The sequence below is a fragment of the Chaetodon trifascialis genome, chromosome 4, assembly GCF_039877785.1.
Source record: "Chaetodon trifascialis isolate fChaTrf1 chromosome 4, fChaTrf1.hap1, whole genome shotgun sequence".
NCBI classification, from domain to species: domain Eukaryota; kingdom Metazoa; phylum Chordata; class Actinopteri; order Chaetodontiformes; family Chaetodontidae; genus Chaetodon; species Chaetodon trifascialis.
This window is the reverse complement of record NC_092059.1, coordinates 16,133,110-16,153,200: the sequence shown is the minus strand read 5'-3', so window position 1 is coordinate 16,153,200 and position 20,091 is coordinate 16,133,110. Positions and strand designations below refer to the sequence as shown.

The 20,091-nt window shown below is 39.6% G+C and overlaps 1 protein-coding gene across 1 annotated transcript in view; it reads left to right on the top strand.

The window, feature by feature from the left end:
• The window catches only part of LOC139330541 (adhesion G protein-coupled receptor D2), an 85,672-nt gene that overhangs the window by 10,071 nt on the left and 55,510 nt on the right, over positions 1–20,091 (top strand). Inside the window, exons 16-20 of the mRNA XM_070961501.1 lie at positions 2,612–2,714; positions 4,299–4,452; positions 4,804–4,937; positions 5,294–5,409; positions 7,307–7,427. Of these exons, the coding sequence (XP_070817602.1) occupies positions 2,612–2,714; positions 4,299–4,452; positions 4,804–4,937; positions 5,294–5,409; positions 7,307–7,427 (628 nt within the window). The remainder of the gene's footprint in view (positions 1–2,611; positions 2,715–4,298; positions 4,453–4,803; positions 4,938–5,293; positions 5,410–7,306; positions 7,428–20,091) is intronic.

Sequence of the window (20,091 nt, the reverse complement as noted above, 5' to 3'; positions counted from 1 at the left end):
TTGGAGTCAGTTCAAGGTAAGGGCTTCCCATTGGTCACTGTAGGACTTTCTAACTTAATTATTCACTTGGGAAATTCGGATCTCCATCAATCTAATTGCATCAATAAAGTTTAAATCTGTAGAAATTAGTTCTTGCTGCCACTCATGAATGCCTTTTATTTTGTTTGTATGGATGAACAGGTAAACCACCTGTGAAGTTAAATTAATTTTCACCATAAATATGCTGAAATTAATACTGTATGTGCCACTGTCAGATCTCCCCCTCTGTTTGATGTGATACTCTCCCATACACCAGTAAGATATATTATTGGCACTCTTGCTCATGCTCTGTTTCTAAGGCTGCTTTGAGTATTGACTAGAGCTGATTCAGTAATTACTGGGGTCTACGTGTGAGTCCACTGCGAAGGTTTATGGCAGCATCCTGCAGACGTTAATTAACATTAGGGTCACTGAGGGATCACAATCAGCTGGAGAGGAGCTGCCCTGATGTTTTATGACTGTCCTGAAATCAGAGAGGGCAGCCATGCATTTCACACACATGCTGGCACATGAGGTACATGCATCTGTGTTACAAACAAACACATAAGAAACACATACAGACAATCAGCTGCACGTGTCCTTATATGCATGCATAATCACACCGTGAAATTATTGCAATTACAAGCAGTGATCCACATATGAAATGAGTCTTAAATAGGCTGAACCCATCAGGAGGTAGTGAGTTCATTTACCACTTTAAACCAGATTCAGCTGTCTGTGTCATTCATGGTATGTTAATGAAAAATCTGGAATGGAAATGTTTAAGCTATTGATGTGGTCTAAAGACCAAATATGCTTTTGTCTCCAGAGATGGTTCCAATGCAGAACTATTTGCCACATGAGTGGTGTTTATACTAGTGCTGTCAAAAATATCGCGTTATTAACATGTTAACGCAAATCAATTTTAACGGCGTCATTTCTTTAATCACGAGATTAACGCTCTTTGTGACCTAGTGAACTTTTAGTTTTTTTATAAGCTGTGGCCACTGCTAGTAACGTTACAAAAAAACTCCAGAATCCGATTGTAAAACGGAAACGAAACAATAGGTACGCTCCACGCACGTGTTTGGTCTTGCCTGCTCGCTAGTTGTAAAGGAGTAGGCTACCGGTTTGTGTGGATGTCAAGTGCGAAACACCGAAATGGATGCGAACAAAATTCTGAATGGAAAGTTTAGTTTCAAAAAGTTGCCAGATGGGTCGACTGACAAGACCAAAGTTATCTGTGTGTATTGTTGGTGTGAACTGAGTTATCAACGTAGCACATCCAGTCTGAAATATCACTTGATGGCCAAACACACGGTGAATGCAAATTCTCCGCCGCCTCCTCGTCAAAACCAGGCAAGAATGGATGGCTTTCGACAGGTGCATATGGATACCGCAACTAAGAACAAGCTTACTGCAGCCATAGCCAAGTAATGTTCATTCTTTCTGGAGAGAAATAAGAGGCTGGGTTGATAAGCCTCTGGTGAATAAACAGAAGAGCAGTATAGTCTGACTGCTTGTATGTTCAAAGGAAACGTAAGAAAGGAAAGTTTCAGCCATGTTTTAACTGCACTATAGGCTGAGTCCTAGTTTACAATGATGTGCACTTTATAACTTTATCTTGTATCACCCTGTTTTGATCCCTTAGAATAGGTTGTTGAAGGGGCTTTTTTGTAACCAAGTATTTATTTTGTTGTCATCTGTTTATTGACAGTGTTAAATTGTGTGAGATTCGATTCATTCAAATGTGAATGACTGCTCAAAGTGAGAATGTTAGTGTGAAATAAAACACTACACGTTGTTTTCGTTTAAAAAACATTTGCACAAAGCAAGCCCATCCACTTTTCCATGTTGATAAGAGTATTAAAATGATAATTCAAGGGACATTTAGAATAGATAAAAATGTGCAATTAATCGTGAGTTAACTATGACATTCATGAGATTAATCACGATTAAATATTTTAATCGATTGACAGCACTTGTTTATACCCTCCTTCCAGCATAATATTAATCAGATATCAGCCCAGCAACAAAGCATACTGGAAAACACCTCAAAACAGTCACTGCAAATTGCAATTTTAAGTGTGACATGGTAAAAATTCTTACGAAGATATAAATGAAAAACACAGATCTGGAATGATGCAGCACAACAATCAACAGGGTGGAAAGTGTCAAACAGGAATCCATAAAGTGATTCAAAGCTAATCAGAGTCAGGCCATTTTATAGCCTGGGACATTTCAGATTTTAAGTCACCCTAGTGATGGGAATATTGATCAGTCAGCCCGTCCATCAGTCCAGCGTTGTGGTGCAGAATCAAATATCCTGACAGCTACTGGATGGATTACTATCAAGTTTGGAACAGACAGACGTGGTTGCCAATGGATGGATCCTATTGCTTTTTGTGATTCAGCCTTTTTGCTGCTTGCATATTCTGGTTGTTATGTTAAGTTACTGAAATGTTCTACTCTGCTTTAAAATGGACCATTTATGTGTTGGCATTTTTTTGCTATCACTGTCACTTCTTACCATATCTCATTTTAAGACAAGGTCTGTCAAAGAATTTGAAGTTCTCCCCGTCTCTGTCCGCAGCATCCCCAAATCTGACAGAACGTCCATTCATAAGAACCTGTTCATCGCTCTGATCTGCGCCCAGGTGATCCTGCTCTGCAGCGGCTCAGCCATTCACAACAAGGTACCAATACGGAGGATTAAATGTTATACCAAAGAGGGAGGAGGAGGAGGGACAGTAAGACACTACTCAATTGCTGACTGTTGACAGATATGATGTGTTGGATTCTGTCAAACTTTATGTGGAAAAAAAAGATCATCAGTGGGAAGATGAAAATGGGAGCAGCTTAACAAATGATAACCTAGTTTATTTAGATACAAGGACCTTTTTTCTAAAGCAAGAAAAAATATCATTAGACTGGAATTTTTATGTTTTATAAAGGCAATTAATGCAAAGATTTTTGCAATAAAACAAACTCAAGTAATTATTGAGATAATTAAATTTGATAATGAAATTTGTAATGGCTGTTAAGCTGTTGTCCACTGTCCTATTCTTATATGTTAACCCACAGCACTGTTTGAAATCAACAACCTTAATGAAACTTGAAATCCAAATCCACATTGGGGTTCCAAGTGAAACCAATGGCTCGTGTTGGGTGTTGGGTGTTGCCTAAGTGGCCACTAATGCCTGATGGATCACCTAGAACACATGGTCCAGCTGTCTCCGTAGTCATCCACTGGCCTGTAGTTGGTTTGACCCCTGGTCCTTTGACCCCAGGTCATGTCAGGGTGGGCTTTACCCCTGGGGCAGGTGGCTGCTTGTTGGAAATTCATCAAACACTTTCATATCTATATATGTGCTGACCATTTTTCAGATGTCAACAAGGTTTTAACACATGTTTGGGCCCATTGACAATCAATTAATCTGGAGGGCTTCCGTGTATTGCTAAGGAAGATTCAAAGGGATTTTATGTTGTTGTCTGACATATCTGGAAGGTATTGAATCTATTATGTAATTGATATTTTATGGCATTTCTCATATTAGATCAACTCTCTTTGTTCCGTTTTCAAATTTGTTTTTTATTTCTTGTATCATTATTTGAGGGTTAAATTTTTACATGGTCATTCTTAATCCTCCTCACAATGTTTTGTTTTTATTAGATATTTATCTAATATTGTCAGATTACGATAAACACAATATATTTCCAACACAATCTTCAGTTTCTGCACACTGTAAACCTGTTACATTATTAAAAGATTTGGAGTACATTTCAAAAAAACATCAACAAACAGTAGTTTGTGTGTCTGGGATTGTAAATGGTGTGAATGGGATATTAGTGACCACTGCCACCATTCATCACCTGCAATCATGAGCTGTCCTTATGCAATCCATCACCAACATAATAGTTATTTAACCTTTGACATTTTGTGTTCGTGTGTGTCTTTCAGGACACACACCACACCTAGCTTTTCTAATAGAATGTGAAATTATACATGTCCCATCTACTATAAAATGTGTAGATCCTAGTTGCACGTTTGACATTTCTATTGAATTCACAGTTAGTTCAACGTAACAAGCGCTAAACCAACTCTCCCTCATTTGCACTACATTAAAGGAGAGTAGTTGCTTGTTGCGTTCGTGACATGGGTTTTGAAGTTAATTTTACTTTTTGCTGTTAAGGAGCACCACTCAGGAGCGTAACCTGAATGCTGGTAATGTGAAATGTAACATGTGTCGGCCTGCATGCCTGTGCTGGTGTGTTTGTAGGTGGCGTGTACACTGGTGGCAGCACTCCTCCATCTCTTCTTCATGGCTGCATTTAGCTGGATGCTTGTGGAGGGTCTGCTGCTCTGGAGCAAGGTGGTCGCAGTCAATTTAAGCGAGGACCGACACATGAAGTACTACTATCTCATCGGCTGGGGTACCGTGGCTTAACAACAGCAAAACCACTTTCTTCACACTTGTGTAGTGAATGTCCAGGATTTTGTTGTGAAGGATATTGTAATGTAATGATCAAGGATATGATAAAATTATGGTTATTATCTTTTTAATTTACATAAATCTTATGTAAATGTATTTATATAGCTGTGAGAAGGATGAAATAATACTTCAGTGGAACTAAAATTGATCTTTGCCTGATGTTTGTGACCATTTTCATCATAATGCTCTATTAATGTAGCTCCTATGCCTTCCTCTTCCTGATTATTTTCCTGATACTTTTTCTTTTCTTTTATTCTCCTCCTCTTCCATGTTTTTTTTCCCCTCCCTCCAGGTCTGCCAGTGCTGATAGTCACCATCACGCTGGCATCAGCCTCAGGCAAATACTCTGCCGACGGCTACTGTTGGCTCAGTGTCCAGAACGGTGTTATCTGGGGCTTCGCCGGGCCAGTCATCTTCATCATCATGGTCAGAAAATTAAATCATAATCATATCATGCAATCTGCTGGGGCTGAAATTGTTAAAATACGAAATACAAGGCACATACAGCCATTTTGTACTAAGACTTTGCTTTTTAAAAAGCAGTAGTGAAGTGCAAATGTCTCTGTTTCCTTAATCTTTCCTTTCATCTCGCACAATCTCATAGCCATAGATATGTTAACATGTATATCTGAACTCCTCATCTTTTTTCCTCCCTCTTTTGATTTGTATTTTCTTTCCCCTCTTGTGTCAGTGCACGTCTTCTGTGCTCATCTCTCTGTCACTTTATCTTTGCCTCCTCTCATTTTTATTTATTTTTTTTTTCATTCTTTTTTTTTTCCCAGGTGAATATCATGGTACTGACCCGGGTGGTGGTCATCACCATCTCCACAGCCAAGAGACGGTCCATCATGTTGGCCATGGGCACCAGTCCTGCAGAACAAGCCTATGAGCAAATGAGGTACACACCACAAGGAGGCGCCATTTGTCCTCTTTTTTAAATGTATTCACCCAGGCCACAGGCCTTGGAGCAGACGAGCTGCAGCCAGTGGACGTCAAACAAAAAGCAGCTGCAAGATTTTATATTGGATTTGTCATTTTAAAACGGCAAGCCTCATTTATCAAACAAGAAAGGAATACAATTTAAATGGATTGCATTAATACTTTTCAGAAAAGGCTCCAAGCTTCAACCACTTGTGTGGGTTTTTAGTATCTTTCAGTGTTGACAAGATACAGAACTGGTTCATGTGAGTTTTCTGATGATTTCTTAAATGGTTTATTAAAATGTCCTTAATGTTGTTTAGTTCCAGTGTATGGACAAAGTAAATGTTTCCTGAAACATTGCATAAATATCATAGAATTTATTAAAACAGTTCATTTAGAACAGGGTCTTATTCTCATACTGAATTTCTTACAGGAGTAGGATTGTTTGATCTGTTATAACTGTCAGTAATAGAAGCAGGGACAGTACCGGCTGTCATGCTATTAATATTATTGTTTTAAGACTAAGAATACATTTAGGGGGAAACTCTTGGAGAATGGGTTGAATCCATTAGTGTAAAATATCATCTCTCCGCAGCTGCAGGCCGAAATTAGCAGCACTTTGCAGTACTGTCCTTCAAGAAAACCATATTGATGAAACACTAATTCACATATTGATATTTTAAAATGATCTCTAAAATATTTGGATGGAAGAATATCTTATCCCTTGCAATGGTGTGATGCAAGAATATTTGCATTTTTATATTTCATTTTATATATATTATTTAATTATCTCATACTTGTTGCTACCTTGGGCTGAATGATCATTTCAAAGATATCACAATAGAAAATTGCAATATTTGGGGTTTTTGAAATATGAAATGAAATGCCATAAAATATATGTACATGTGACTTGTATGGCTCTGTATGCTGCATGTCATTCCACTTGCTTGTTTTATTTAATCTGTCCGTCTTTGGGGTGGTTGACTGTGATTGGTCATTTGTGCAAGTGCAGGCTAATCAACTGCAAGTTATTTATCAGATAAATTAGACATTCTGTAAATTTTACTTTAGCTATGATGTGTCGCTGTTGTTACTTTCATTGCGTCCTTTCTGGCCATTACAATGTCCATGCAGAAACAATATCTTGTCAAGCCCTATCACAGCTGTCTTTATCATTGTCTTTCACTTCCCTCTGGCACTGGTGTGCGCTCATTAGACTGCAGTTCTGCTGCATGTGATCCAGTAGATTTCCCCTAGCAGGCTTGTATATGATCCTATCAGTGAAAATCGTGTGAAAGTGTTTATGTTTTTTCACTACCTCAGCCCACCAGGGCTCACAGTAGGTGCTTTATGAAGGTTTTCAAAGCAGGCCTTGAACCGCCTGCCACCCCTGGGTGGCAGCCGTCGCGGAAACTCAAACACATTCCTCCGCTGAGTAAACTAGGGCTCGCCGCCCGCCATGTCACACACACGGACACACACACACAGCTGGTGTGGTTTGGCGGTCACCTGAGCAGGAAGATAATTCCACTCTAAACAGAATTAAGGCGGATTTAAGGTGGGAAGTTGTCACCCCATGAGCTTTCCCAGCCGCACAGTGTTGTATATGGAACAGCCAGCATGCCAAAGCCGCTCAGTTTTGTCCAAGAAGAACTGAAAAGTTAAGAAACTTTTGATTGATCTCAGGACAGTCAAGGAAAGGTTTTAGGGAATACTTCAATTAATTTTATCTGGTGTGGTCTAAGTCCGTCTCAGCTCGCAAGTCCACAGCTTCAGAGTGTTTATGGTGTGTATGTGTGTGCATGTTTGTTTGCCATTATCCATGTGTATTACATTTTGTACAATGGATTGTTTCTGTGTGCATGTGTGCACAGGGCTGCAGTGAAAGCAGTGTTAGTGCTGCTGCCCATCCTTGGACTGACATGGCTGTGTGGCGTCTTGGTGCCCTTCTCCATTGTCATGGCCTACATCTTCATCCTCCTCAACTCCCTGCAGGTACACACACACACACACACACACACACACACACACACACACACACACACACACACATGCACAGATGTTGCCATCATTGAGTGTAAATCTTGAATAAGAAATAGTCACATTTAAAAGTAACAGAAGAATTACTTTCATTATTGAGTTGGAATTGGAGTCATGGTCGTAGTGTTCATATGGAGGCAAAATAATTTTAGCTCCTCATGTGTAAGGTAGACATTTTGATCATACAACATCTTTACTGTGCTTTGACCACAGAGAAATGCAGGAATCAATAGAAAAGAAAAAAGAAAAGAATATATGCTTTTTTTTTTGTTTGTTTTTTTTTAGCACAATCTATGCTTCAAATGTAAACATAAGGGTACAGTTTTTTAAGAATGCACTGAGTTGAATCATTATGGATTTCTTTAAAGACCAGGTTTGACGCTATGGGAACTAGAGAAACATGAGAAAATAGGTGTTTGGTTTTTTTTAAACCTATGTTACTGTAATTATTTATGTTGTCAAAATGACTGATTGTCCTTTTGAAATATATGAATCTAAACATAATGTAAAACTATTGATAACAGAAACACAGCTTAAATTTGTCTACCTTGTTGAAAACAGCCACGTCTGTTATAACAAAGAAGAAAAAAATAATTCCACAGCTAAAACTTACACAAAAAAAGAAAAACTTCAGCAGTTTATAGACTTTAAACTGTTTTTTTTTTTGTCTTCAATGAGAAAGAGAAAGGTTTTCCATTATACACTGTAATTCTGCCCTTCTCCCGTGGTTAGGGTACACAGACTGTCAAGGTTTTTATTTGTCAGCAACAAGGCTGAGGCAGAAAGGGGAAAAAAGAGCCTTGGTCTGGCTTGGGTTAAGCAGGTGCTTCATTTTAACAAGGAAAGTCGATTTGTGTTGTTTGTTTGATTATTTCTTCTTATGTATTCAGAGGTCAGTGTTATTGTTGTTGTTTGTGGCTTATCAGCGTTGATTTTATGCTTTTAGTGCTGAAATTAAACACATCGTTTTCTCACAAGTAGCGTGCCTGTGGGCATTACAGCTCTATCTGGAAGTGGTCACAACTTTGACTTGGTTTTCGCGTGGAAAAAGACTAATACCTGTGTAGCCTCATTTCCCACTGCACTGCAGCGATGAGAGAGAGGGTGAGGGTGAAATCTTGTATTTCTCTGAGTGCAGCGGGCGGCCTCATGTTACGCAGCTTCCCCAGCACGTCCAGATCCACCGCTGTGATTTGTAGTCGTCTTTTAATCAGCTGTATCTTTAATTGAGCTGTATATTTAACGAGAAAATCAATAGAGGTTTTAGCTGCAGTCTGATCATTAAGCAAGGCCCTTCAGTTGCCATAAATAGTTTCTGTTTCCCCCTCATATCTAATTATATTTTTTCCGTGTCGACAGTAATTAATATGGAAGGTTTTTCTGGGCTCTTATTATACGACTTCACAATCTCACATGTTAACACAGCATATTGATTTCTATTCTGTTTCCGTTTCATGCATCTGGTTGTCTGTCTCTGTTAGTTCAGCTGTCCCTCTGTCTGTCTTTGTCTGCCTTTCTTGGTCTGCTATTTGTCTCTTCACCTCATCTTTCTCTCAGTCAGCCCCATTAAGCAGTATTCAAACTATTGCATTCATAATTATTCAAAATCACACATTGCAAATTTGGTACTTTCTGTGCAAAAACCAAGCAATATTATAAGGTGTTACAAAGATGGTGATGATGCTTGCAGCTGTTGCCACCTTTGAAGACCTGGTCCTCAAACATCTTTTCTGAACACTAATGACACAATGTTAAGAAAATACCTTTAACTTTAACATGTGTTTTGTATGCGTGTCTGTTTGTGTGTGTTGATGGGGTTTCTGGGTAGCTGTATGAAGCCCCTGGTAATAACCAGCTGCTATGGCATAAAAGAACTACGCAGTATGTCTTTGATAAGCCTCAACAGGTCAAGACACAACAGGAACCCTACCAGGCTCCAAGCTGCTCCAATGACACACTCTGTTGACCCCACTGCTCTCTGGTCTGCATGGGGTGTAGTGGCACTTAAAGTGATAATCCTCAAAGTCCTGTGTGTTCCACTTTTATGTAGCTCTTTTCTTATATGTTTTTTATTAGGGATGCCCAAAAAATACATACAATACAGAAGTATTAAATTACAAAATAATATGAAATACTACTAGTAACTGTAGTGGCGTTCTCTTCTTTGCCTGTTCAACCATGATAGTGATAGGATACCTCCTAACTACAACTCCACAAGATCCTTTTCGATATTTTCACTTCCCAATGAAATGTCTCGGCAACTATTACTTGGATTGCAATGAAATTTGCACAGAAATACATGTATGAATAGTAAAAACTTTTATCCCTTAACCTTCCATCTAGTGCCATTATCTGGTCAAGGTTTTCAGTACTTTGTTTTGTGATCAAATACCTGCAAAGTTAATGACATTCCCAACAGCCTTAGCTGTGCTTTGTGGTTAGTGCTAATTAGCAAATGTTACCATGCTGACACATTATATTGGGATGGTAAACATTATACCTAGTATACATCAACTTGCTAGCATTATTATTGTCATCATGTTTGCATGCTGATGTGGGCATTTTGCTCAAAGCATTTTCAGGCTAAAGTACAGCCTCGTAGAGCTGTTAGCATGGCTGTAGACTCTTGAACATGGGCCATTTTTTTCCTAATCCTTGATGATCCAATGCAATAATTAGAGCCTGCAGTACAATTGACCGCCGTTGTCCTCTCTGAGACTGTCCTGCCCTCCTTTGTGGCACTGATGCCTTTGGAAGGGAGAGCAGAGTTGTACATAGTCTCACCATAATGGTTACTCATAAAGATGATGAAATGTGTGAAAGCTTCACATTAATACATGCAAAACCTGAGCTGGTAGGCCCGAGATAAAAAAAATAAATAAAAACGCTCAAGTTTTTTAGGAAATCGTTTTTTATTTGCTGCTGTTGTATTTTCATTGGAGCAAGCCAAAGCAACATAAAGCTTAAGCGGCAAGCCTTTACTGTTAAATCAATAAAACAGATAATGTTGACAAGCCTTTTTCATTGCACTCCCTCATGCCCTCCCTGCTACTCCTCTTCACCCTGCATCTTGTCAACACTGGTCTGAAGTGTCTGTACTGTTGCTGCGATTTCACTCAGAGAGACCTGAGCAGGCCGTTTTTGAGCAAACATATTATAAACCTGGCATAAATGCATGCATGCTTCCTGCACTTGTCTCAGCAACCAGGGCTTTTGATTTTTACTTGTGTTTCATTGACTGATAAAGGATGAAAGTAGCATCCAGGATATATCTGTATCTATTGTACTTCATCACCACTTCATTACTGATGTGTAGAAGTTGTTTAATTTACTAAAACTAAGGAGCATGCTTTCTTTTTTCTCAACTTGTCTGCTGGTCATTTTGAAGCCCTTTATTTGCATCTGAAGGCCATGAAGCTGAAAAGGCATGTTTCATTTTGATGTCCAGATTTTCACTAAACTCACTTTTGACCAGTGCAGTAAAATTCAGAAGTCAAACACCTTGTTCATCAGGAAGGGGACGAAATAATTATGCCACTGATTTTGTCAAAATAAATAAATAAATAAAAAATCCATGCATCTGTGAGATTATGGGATTTTAAAATGAAGCCAAATGGTTGAAAAATCACACAACAACGATATCATGTCATGCAAGACCGTCCAAAACGCAAAGTTATTTTCATGTGGTTTGCATTGGACAGCATCAGCGAGGTGCATACGAAGTTTTACATAGGTGTGCTGTTCTGTCATTTCTAAATTCCTACTCTGAGCCAGTAGTTTTTATGAACATCTTCACCATAAATAAAGGCATGCCTCATCTGCTTCCTTATCAAGGTAGAGATAAATAGCACTGTGTGTGTGTGTGTGTGTGTGTGTGTGTGTGTGTGTGTGTGTGTGTGTGTGTGTGTGTGTGTGTGTGTGTGTGTGTGTGTGTGTGTGTGTGTGTGTGTGTGTGTGAGTGAGTGTGAGAGAGAGAGAGAGAGAAGTGGGGGCCATGGGGGGGCTTTTTGGTAGCCCATAAATCGCTCCACCCTTCGTCATGCAATCTCTGGGCAATGTCATTCAAAACCCCTGCACTATCCATTACCTGGGAATAATAGGCTCCTGGCCATGCAGTGTCCATCTTATTATTAGCCCATAACTTTAAACTATCAATAACTTCGAGCTGCAGGGGGAGATGGTGGGGGAAGAGAAAGGAGGAGAGGGAGAAAACAAAGCAGAGAGGTGAAGGAAGTTAGGGAGTCGGAAAGAAAATGTTAGGGTAACGATCGTCTACCGCAAGTTGGTGAGAGTACGAGCGAGTCCCTGTGGTTTGTTTTGGTAACTCTGCAGGAAAGATATCTGTGTAGGATTTCTTCCTGTTCTTCTGTTATGCAGTTTTGCTGCCTGTGGAGGGCAACCCTGTGCCTTGTCATTCCAGCGTCGAAATATAGAGAAATCAATGAGAGAATTTATCTGAGCCGTTTCATTCATATCACATTATGGTCTTTTATATCACAGGAGCTGATGACAACAATGTTTTCGCCTTTCTTATGAAATGAACAGACTGGTGAGTGATAATGAGATTTTACAGGCATTCAGTAAAGCTTTGGAAGTGAAATTTATCATTTCACTGAGGTTAAATCTGACTGAAATCTGAAAAGAAGTACTGTATATGTCTTTGAATAAAGCAGCAATTGTATACTGGTTTCGTAGTTTCTCATTTGAAAGAGTAGCACAATGCACAGTGCCTACCTGACATCTCTTTCTGATATCACCAGCTTGAAGTGGTAACAAGTTTTAATAAGCACGTTTTGAAAGCACTCTTTCATGACCTCCTCGGATAATCAAGAAAATTTTATCAGGATAATTATTTTACGTTCCGTCAGAAAAATCCCACTTCTTAAAATTTACAAACTGCCTTTCACTTGTTAAAAACAACACTGCGTTACAATTTGTTGTATATTGCATCAGTGCATGCTTCTCATTTCCATGAGGACAAGTTACAAGTCGAATGTGGGGAGAGACAGCCATTAATGCCAAGAACAACTGACTGAGGCGTAGTTTTAATTCAAAATGTAGCACTGCCTCACTTTCACACACACACACACACACACACACACGCGTGCGCGCACACACACACACTCACACACACACTCACACTCACACACTTGGCTAGTGGAGCATGACATCAGCGTGTATCCAAGATATAGATATGATCAATAGAGTGTTGCTCTGCTTATTGATTTTTGCCGTATGGGAGATTTGTTGTGTGAGTAAGCAATGCTTTTACAGCATCTGAAGTGATTGTTTGAGAAGGGGGGATTTTTCATTCATGTCTGTCCTGTAGCTCAGTTACTACAAAATTGTATTTGTACTACTGATGGTTCTATTCCCAGTTTATCATGCACAAGCATGGCGTTATCACTGCCAGATAGGGATAAGCTCAGACTGATGTACTGGCAGGATTTTATCATCCTTTTATGAAATGTCACCTCAGATATCACTGCTCACAGCTGAAAAAACTGTAAAATCGTTTTGTTTTGAATTTTTTCACATTTACACTCATTTGAAAAAGTGTCCACCCAGCCGCATGTAAGCATTCCAGACCTCACAATGGGCTTCGTTCATAAAGAGCTCATATGCACAGATTCAGTTTTAATTCAACTTTTTTTCTGCTAATGAGATTCATTCAGTATTTTTTAATTAAAAAAAATGTAATATTATTAAAGCAACATTTACAGATGGTCAGGATGACACATTAAACGTAAAAAGAAAGTCCAGTAGAGCTGGTATTATAAAACATTTTACTCTATGCTCTTTTATTGTGCTTTCACCATGTTTTGCCAGCATATTCAAAATTACAGAAATCACACACTTGATTAGCCTGATATCAGACAGAATTGTTAACTCGTTGCACTCTGTTTCCAGCTTAGTGTAGCATCGCCTCCACTCTAACCGATTTCTGTGGGGGATTGGGATTCAATTTTCCCTAACCAGTCACTAGAGACCAACATATCTGCCTGAATCTAACATAATTTTAAGTGAGCAGTGATGCATAGCCATACTGACAAGCTGCTTTTGCCAGAGGGTTTAAGAGTGGAGCGGAAAAAAGATACTACAATGTCGCAGCGTCTGTAATTGTCGCCATTGTCGCCAATTTGACAACACTTGACAACAAGGTTAGTCCCACAGCGCTGATTGGCAAATTGTTAGTCCACCTGCAGCGCTTATTGGATCAGTTGTTTTTTCAGCCAAGATGTGGATTGTGGGTGTTTAATTGCTCATGATTCATTTACATATGCTAATGACACATCACCATTTTTAAGATCAGTCTTGTTTGTTGTTTCACATGTGTAAGAACAAGTCAGTGATCTGTAAATGTTTCATGAATCAGATGGAAGATTTTATTTATTCCTCTATTACTTGGTTTCTACAAACAGAATAAAAATAACAAAACAGCGAGGCCCGATGATTTTTACAGGAAGCTCTTATTTAGGCCTTAACAGGTGGTAGGCAAGAGTGGAAACTTTCCTATATACTATAAGTGGGAGAAAGTGTGCCCTTAATATTACCTTGAGTCAACCTGCAGGTTTGAGGCTCTCGTAAAAGCCAGAATAAAGCCATCTCCATACCTGTTGTTGAAGTAGAAAACTAAATAAATCACATGTAAGTGGATCCATATTGGGGTCTCTGTTATGCCTAACACTGTGACTTATTAATCAGGTGCGATTTGCTGTTGCTGCTGTCTCGCAGCAGCGCGGTTCATGCATCCTAAAAAGCCGGCGCATCAAATATATTTCTCCTCCAAATTATAATTTCAACCTCTGCTTTAACTCTAACCCCATGCTGTCCAATATAGAATTAGAGAGCGTTGGCTGTTAAATAGGCCAGGTAAGAATGAACTGCCAAAAATCAGGAGAGCAAAAGCAGAGAATAAACCAGTGGATAAAAAGAGTTTTTGGGTGGCTTATGCTGAGCATAAGCCAAAAGCTTCCAACACATGATGCTGGAGTTTGTGTGTCAGTGTCTGTGTGTGAGCCTGTACCTCTAATCTTGTGCAGACCAGCTTGAATTTTTTATGTAATGCCCTCATAAGTATTGTAAGTGTGTGCTTGTCACCATTACCCACAACCCCCTACTGACCAAGGAGTTAGAAGTTATTTTAATTTCTCATTTGGCAGAAGAAACAAAAACAGCAGAACTTGGATCCAGTTTCCCAGTCAGTCATCTCCAGTCCACTCCTCTGGCCCTGCACAACCGGCTCATTCAGAGCCTCGTTTTTCCTTCCCTGCTCTCCCTCCCTGTTTCTTTTTTCCTGCTGTGCCATGTTGTAATTGAGGCTCACCTCATTTTTTGATGATTGATAGTGATACTTCTGTAAATAAGCTGCAGTATCTGGTATTTTGCCAATATTTAATATTTTTTCATGTGATGTATTTCATGCTGGGAAATTACAGGTATTCCCCCACAGTGTCAGCGCTGACAGTGTGGAAAAGCCAATGAGACAGCATTTATGAAAACTCCACTCCAAGCGTGAGATTAGACAAAAAAATATAATAAAACAATAAAATGAGAGACATGCAAAAAAAAAAAATCACATTTGCAGATCTTGTTGATACTTGATATTAAAACCATATTAGATTTGTATAAAAACTGGATTTCTGAATTAATTTTAATGAAACACAGAATAGAATTTTGATGCAGAAATCCACCAGGATCACTGTTACATAGGTGGATTATAGTAAAGTTACCACAGAAGCAGAAAAGGTTGATTTTCAGTACAGCCTTGGCTGGAACCCAGTCCCTACTGCCTCCTCACACACTGTGCAGGCGTACACACACTGATCATGGACATGAGCAGGAGCACACACATGGCAAACCTCTCACCGGTCAGATTATGGAGGGAAATGTTTTTCATTTTGGATTGTTTGAGAAAGCAGGAACCGTATTCCCTTGACCTCCTTATTCAGAGTCGGCTGTGTCTCACATCACACAATTTAAAACAACAGCCATCTCTCCCAGTGTGCTGGATACACTGGGACATGAAGCCATTCTGTATAATGTATTGTACTTTGACAAACTCATTAGTAGTACACAGTAAGAATTTTCAATCCTTGGCAGACAAAATTAGACTTAATGGGATGAAAACTACATTTATATACAATGGAAATACTTTATATACTCACACAGTACATGTACCTTATACACTAATACTTTGGAATAGTTTTATTTCAAAATTGAAAAAATACACTTCAACTAAAACTTCAAATGAATCTTTCTCATATTACAAATATTTTACATTTATAGTGTTTAATTACTTTTACATTTATAGTTTAATTACACAGCAAATAATGAGATATTTTAAAACACACAGTTTAATAAGATCATTACAAATAACAATTATAAACAACAAGATCCTCAAGTATATGCTCAAGGAATAAAAAACGCCTCCACGCAAGAGTGATGAAAACTTGTAAGTTCATGTAGTCATAGGTAAAATCATGGAGATTTATTTATAAATCCATATTTTAATTAGTGTCTTGGATAATTATGAGGTGGAGTTGAAAAACAAACAAATAAATGCACGACAGCATTGTTTGCATTCCCATTGCCTGGGAAAATAACTTTCCCTTTGAAAAAGAGTCCACTGTTTGCGTTGCATCCTCAATTACCAGCAGCGGCATTAAAACAATATTCAAACGGGATACCAAGGTCAGCGCTGACTCCCACCACGCTTCTCTGAGATGGCACTTATAATGAGGATGTAGCACAGCTTTTTTAAGTAGTGTATTTATAGTGTGTTTTGTCTCAACTTGTTCTTATTTTTTCCCTTTTGTCTTTTCATCTTTGGCTATATTTTTATGTTTATTTTGTTTTAACTTTGAGCTGCATTAACATTAGAGCTCTGTTGCACATTTCATAATGCTCTACGTTCACCTACTTCAAGGGAGGATTTCTTACCAACAGGCTTAATTCAGGATATTAGCATCAAGGTTTTTGTGCAGAAAAGCCCTCTTAAAATGGTCACCTAAGTACCCTTGAAGTTAACTGAAAAGGAGTCAGTGAAAGAAGTTGTTAAAAAAAAAAAAATCAACCTACACATAGTCTTTTCTACTGTAAATATTGAGTCTGAGAGTGAAGAAACAGCAACCGAAAATGAGCAAGGAAGCGGTGGTAATTCAGATGAGGAAGGACTGATGTTTGGGGGGTTGAAATAGTATGGGAGTGATCAGTTTTTAAAAACTGGCCTGGGAAAATAAAGCGGTGAGAATAATAGGCTTCCTGTCAAAAGAGGCGAGAGAATTCCTGTCATTGCTCACGCCGGCACCCCGAAGACCTCTCCTTGTGTTAAACCCGCTGGCATTTATTTGCCTTAGAATTACCTGCCAGCTCAATTTAGTAATGGCCTGTGTCATAAGAAAGCAAACCATCCCCTTTGCCCCTGCCCTACCATACCTGTGTGTGTGTGTGTGTGTGTGTGTGTGTGTGTGTGTGTGTGTGTGTGTGTGTGTGCGCATGCGTGCGTGCGTGTGTGTGAAGGAGAGATGGAGACAGACAGGAGGAGAGTGTGCTCTCATTTGATCTCTTATTGCACATTTCTGTCTGTATTTTCATCTGTGCTTTGATTCAGCAATATGTGTGTGTGTCCGTGGTTTCACGTTTGTATGCGTATGCGTGTGTATCCATGTCAACAGGCGTGTTATCCCATCAGCTGACTCCCAACTTCATGACCTCACTCCTCCACCTCCCTTCCTCCCCTCATCCAACCCACACAGCCGACAGTGTCAGGAACGACTCTGACACCCAAAATTACCCGCGTTGAAACAATGACCATTCTATTTATAAGTTCAGCACCTTGCCTTTTGTATTGGCTGACGCCACTTGACTCGTGCGCGCACTCTCTCACACACATCAGTGATGGCTGGTTGTGACTAGGTTTGGGATAGTCCTGGTTTGCCTTACCCTGCCACGTTGCAGCAGATCTGCAGATTTGCCCGGCTTTGATGTATACTTTGCGGGTAATTAGCGAGAACTGGGTCAGCACAGGGCAAGAAAGCAAAACCCTGTTGTTCTTCTAGTGGGTGGGTGGCAGGGATGTGGTTGACTGGGTTGGAGGAGGGGGGGTGAGGGTGTTGGGAGGTTAAAAGGCTGTCAAATATCAGATCCAGCTTACACGTGAGCCATTTTCTTTTTGCTGCATTAAGGTTAAAGCAAATAAACGCTGCTGCCTCGCTTCTCTTTTTAGATCATTTCAAAAGATGGAAAATACAGTTCTGTTCTGCAGCTTTGTTATCAAGTGAGGAGATTAATAGTAAATTGTCTTACATGCTGGTTTACAAAATGAGAGAAGCAGTGCGGTTCAATTAAAAGCATGCTTGCCATGGGCCAGCCTAAGACAAATAAAAGCAGCTGAAGTGATCCCCATTAAGTGAAGGTCTACTGTTCTTAAATCCCATATTACTCAGGGTTTATGATTTTTATTGTCAAATCTAGTACTATTCAAGATTAAATTAGTATTAGATTGTTTCTAGCAAATATATTTGAGACAAATGACTATTCAATGAATTTGAAAAATTAATTTAGACTTAATATTAACTTTATTTAGGCTCAGTCAGCTTGCCGCTGGCATCAGGTGTCTAATTTTCACTGAAGAGGGGTAATGAATAGAAATTTATAATGTCTGGCATTGTGAAGTACTATCTCACCATCTTAAAATAAAGCTGGCAAAACAAGCGAGATTAATATTGCTGTTTAAATAACTAAACAAAAAAACTTTTACTTTCAAGTCCATTTATGCATGAAAACAATAGAGAGATTAAGTTATGAAATATACTTTGTTGAAAAGCTGCTGTCAAGAGCGTCAAGCATAAATGAACCTCCAGCTGAGTATGTCAAAACTAAAACATTGTTTTGTGTGTTAATTTCTCAAACGCACACACATCCGTACATTTGTCTTTTTAAATTAAGGTCTACTTGAAAATGCAATAAATTGTAATTTTACCAGTCAAGCGAAATTATTTTTTTTTACAGTTACTCCATTTAAACATGACAAGGGACCCTTGAAACTCTGATTTATGGAACCATTAGACTATAATCAGACAACTGCCTGTTAACACAGGCAGGTCATTAAGAAACTATTTAGCAAAAGTAAATCCCATGCACAGATGAGTTACGGCCAGCAGCACCATTACAGCATTGTGTGAAAGTAAACAAAACAGTGGCGACGGGAGCTGGGAAACAACAGCTCTGGCAGCAGGACACTGATTGGGATGTTGATGTTGATCGTCCCCACTGGCCTCCTGCCCTTCCTGCTGTGGCCCCTGGCTTGTCCCCGACAGATACCCCGGGTCACTTCCTATGCGCGTCAATGCACACAAATATCCACTCTTCCCTTTGAGTGTTTACAGCCACACGCTGATTCCTATTAATCTGCTTCTTGTCGGGACTGGGCGGAGGGAGGGTCCTGGTGGGTCTGTGTCGGGCTGGGAGGCCGCTGAAGGTGGGTAAAACATTCACACACATAACCTGAAAGCCCCGTCTGACGGATTGCACCAGGCCTGGACTTCTTTTTACACTGAGCAGATGTGGTCTCCCACTTGTTTTCCTTAGTAATTATCCCTCATTAAGTGAAAGCATGTGCCAATCAAACAGCTTGAGAGCGAGAGCCGAGCCCGGGCCAGGGCAGAGAGAAAGAGTGGGAGGGAGGGAGGCAGGGAGACCTATAGCCTCATCTCTGCAATTTTTTTTTAAAGCACAGTGACATTTCAGAGTCATTACTAGATTAAAGGCAAGCCGTAGCACGGTGCGAGGGACCTGCAGCAGCTGCAGCATTGGCATTATTATGGCTCATTTGACTTTCTAGTGGTTACAAATTTGATGATTATCACATTTAACACTTGCCATGTTCAATTACAGCTTAATGCCATGTAGACCTTTCAATCATAATAGGGGCTTTTCTGTCATTTGCTGCATTAGCGGCACAGCATTTATTTCTTGGAAACTGAGAGGTAATACTGAAGGAATCGTCAATATTTTGGATAAATTGTGTTATCAACAGTATTCCACCTACTTGAACTGAAGAGTTTTTTTTAATAGTTTTTTTTATTTAAAGCTTAATTAAATGTATTTTGTATATAAAAATCTCACCGTTTGTTGCACGGAACCATCTGAGAAGGCTTCTGTGGGGACTGTTTAGAAAAGGGCACTTTCAAAGAATACCTGGCAGGTGATTGGATGATCCATCTGTCTGTCACCGTCTGTCTCAGTGTAGTAGGAGAGCAAAACTCTTGCCAAAGCCGGTTGGGAGAACAGTGAAAACATCTTTTCCACCAAGAAAAGCCTTCAGGGGTGCTCTTCGCTTTTCTTAAAGAAATACTGTCCAGTTGTGATATAACTGATGCTACAGCATCTACACTAACCTGTTTAGGAGCCGCCATTGTTGTTTTTGAACGGTTGCTTCTCGCTGTTATTACACCTAAAACACAACCATGGCTGCCAGCACTTCCTCATAGAATGCTGATCGGCCTGAACTGCTGCGGTTTGGCCACGAGTGCACAACTTGAAGTCTGGCAAGGTGGATTCTTGCGTGATCTAGTGATCTAGCTGCCTCACAAGGTCACATGTCGCTCTGTTTCTG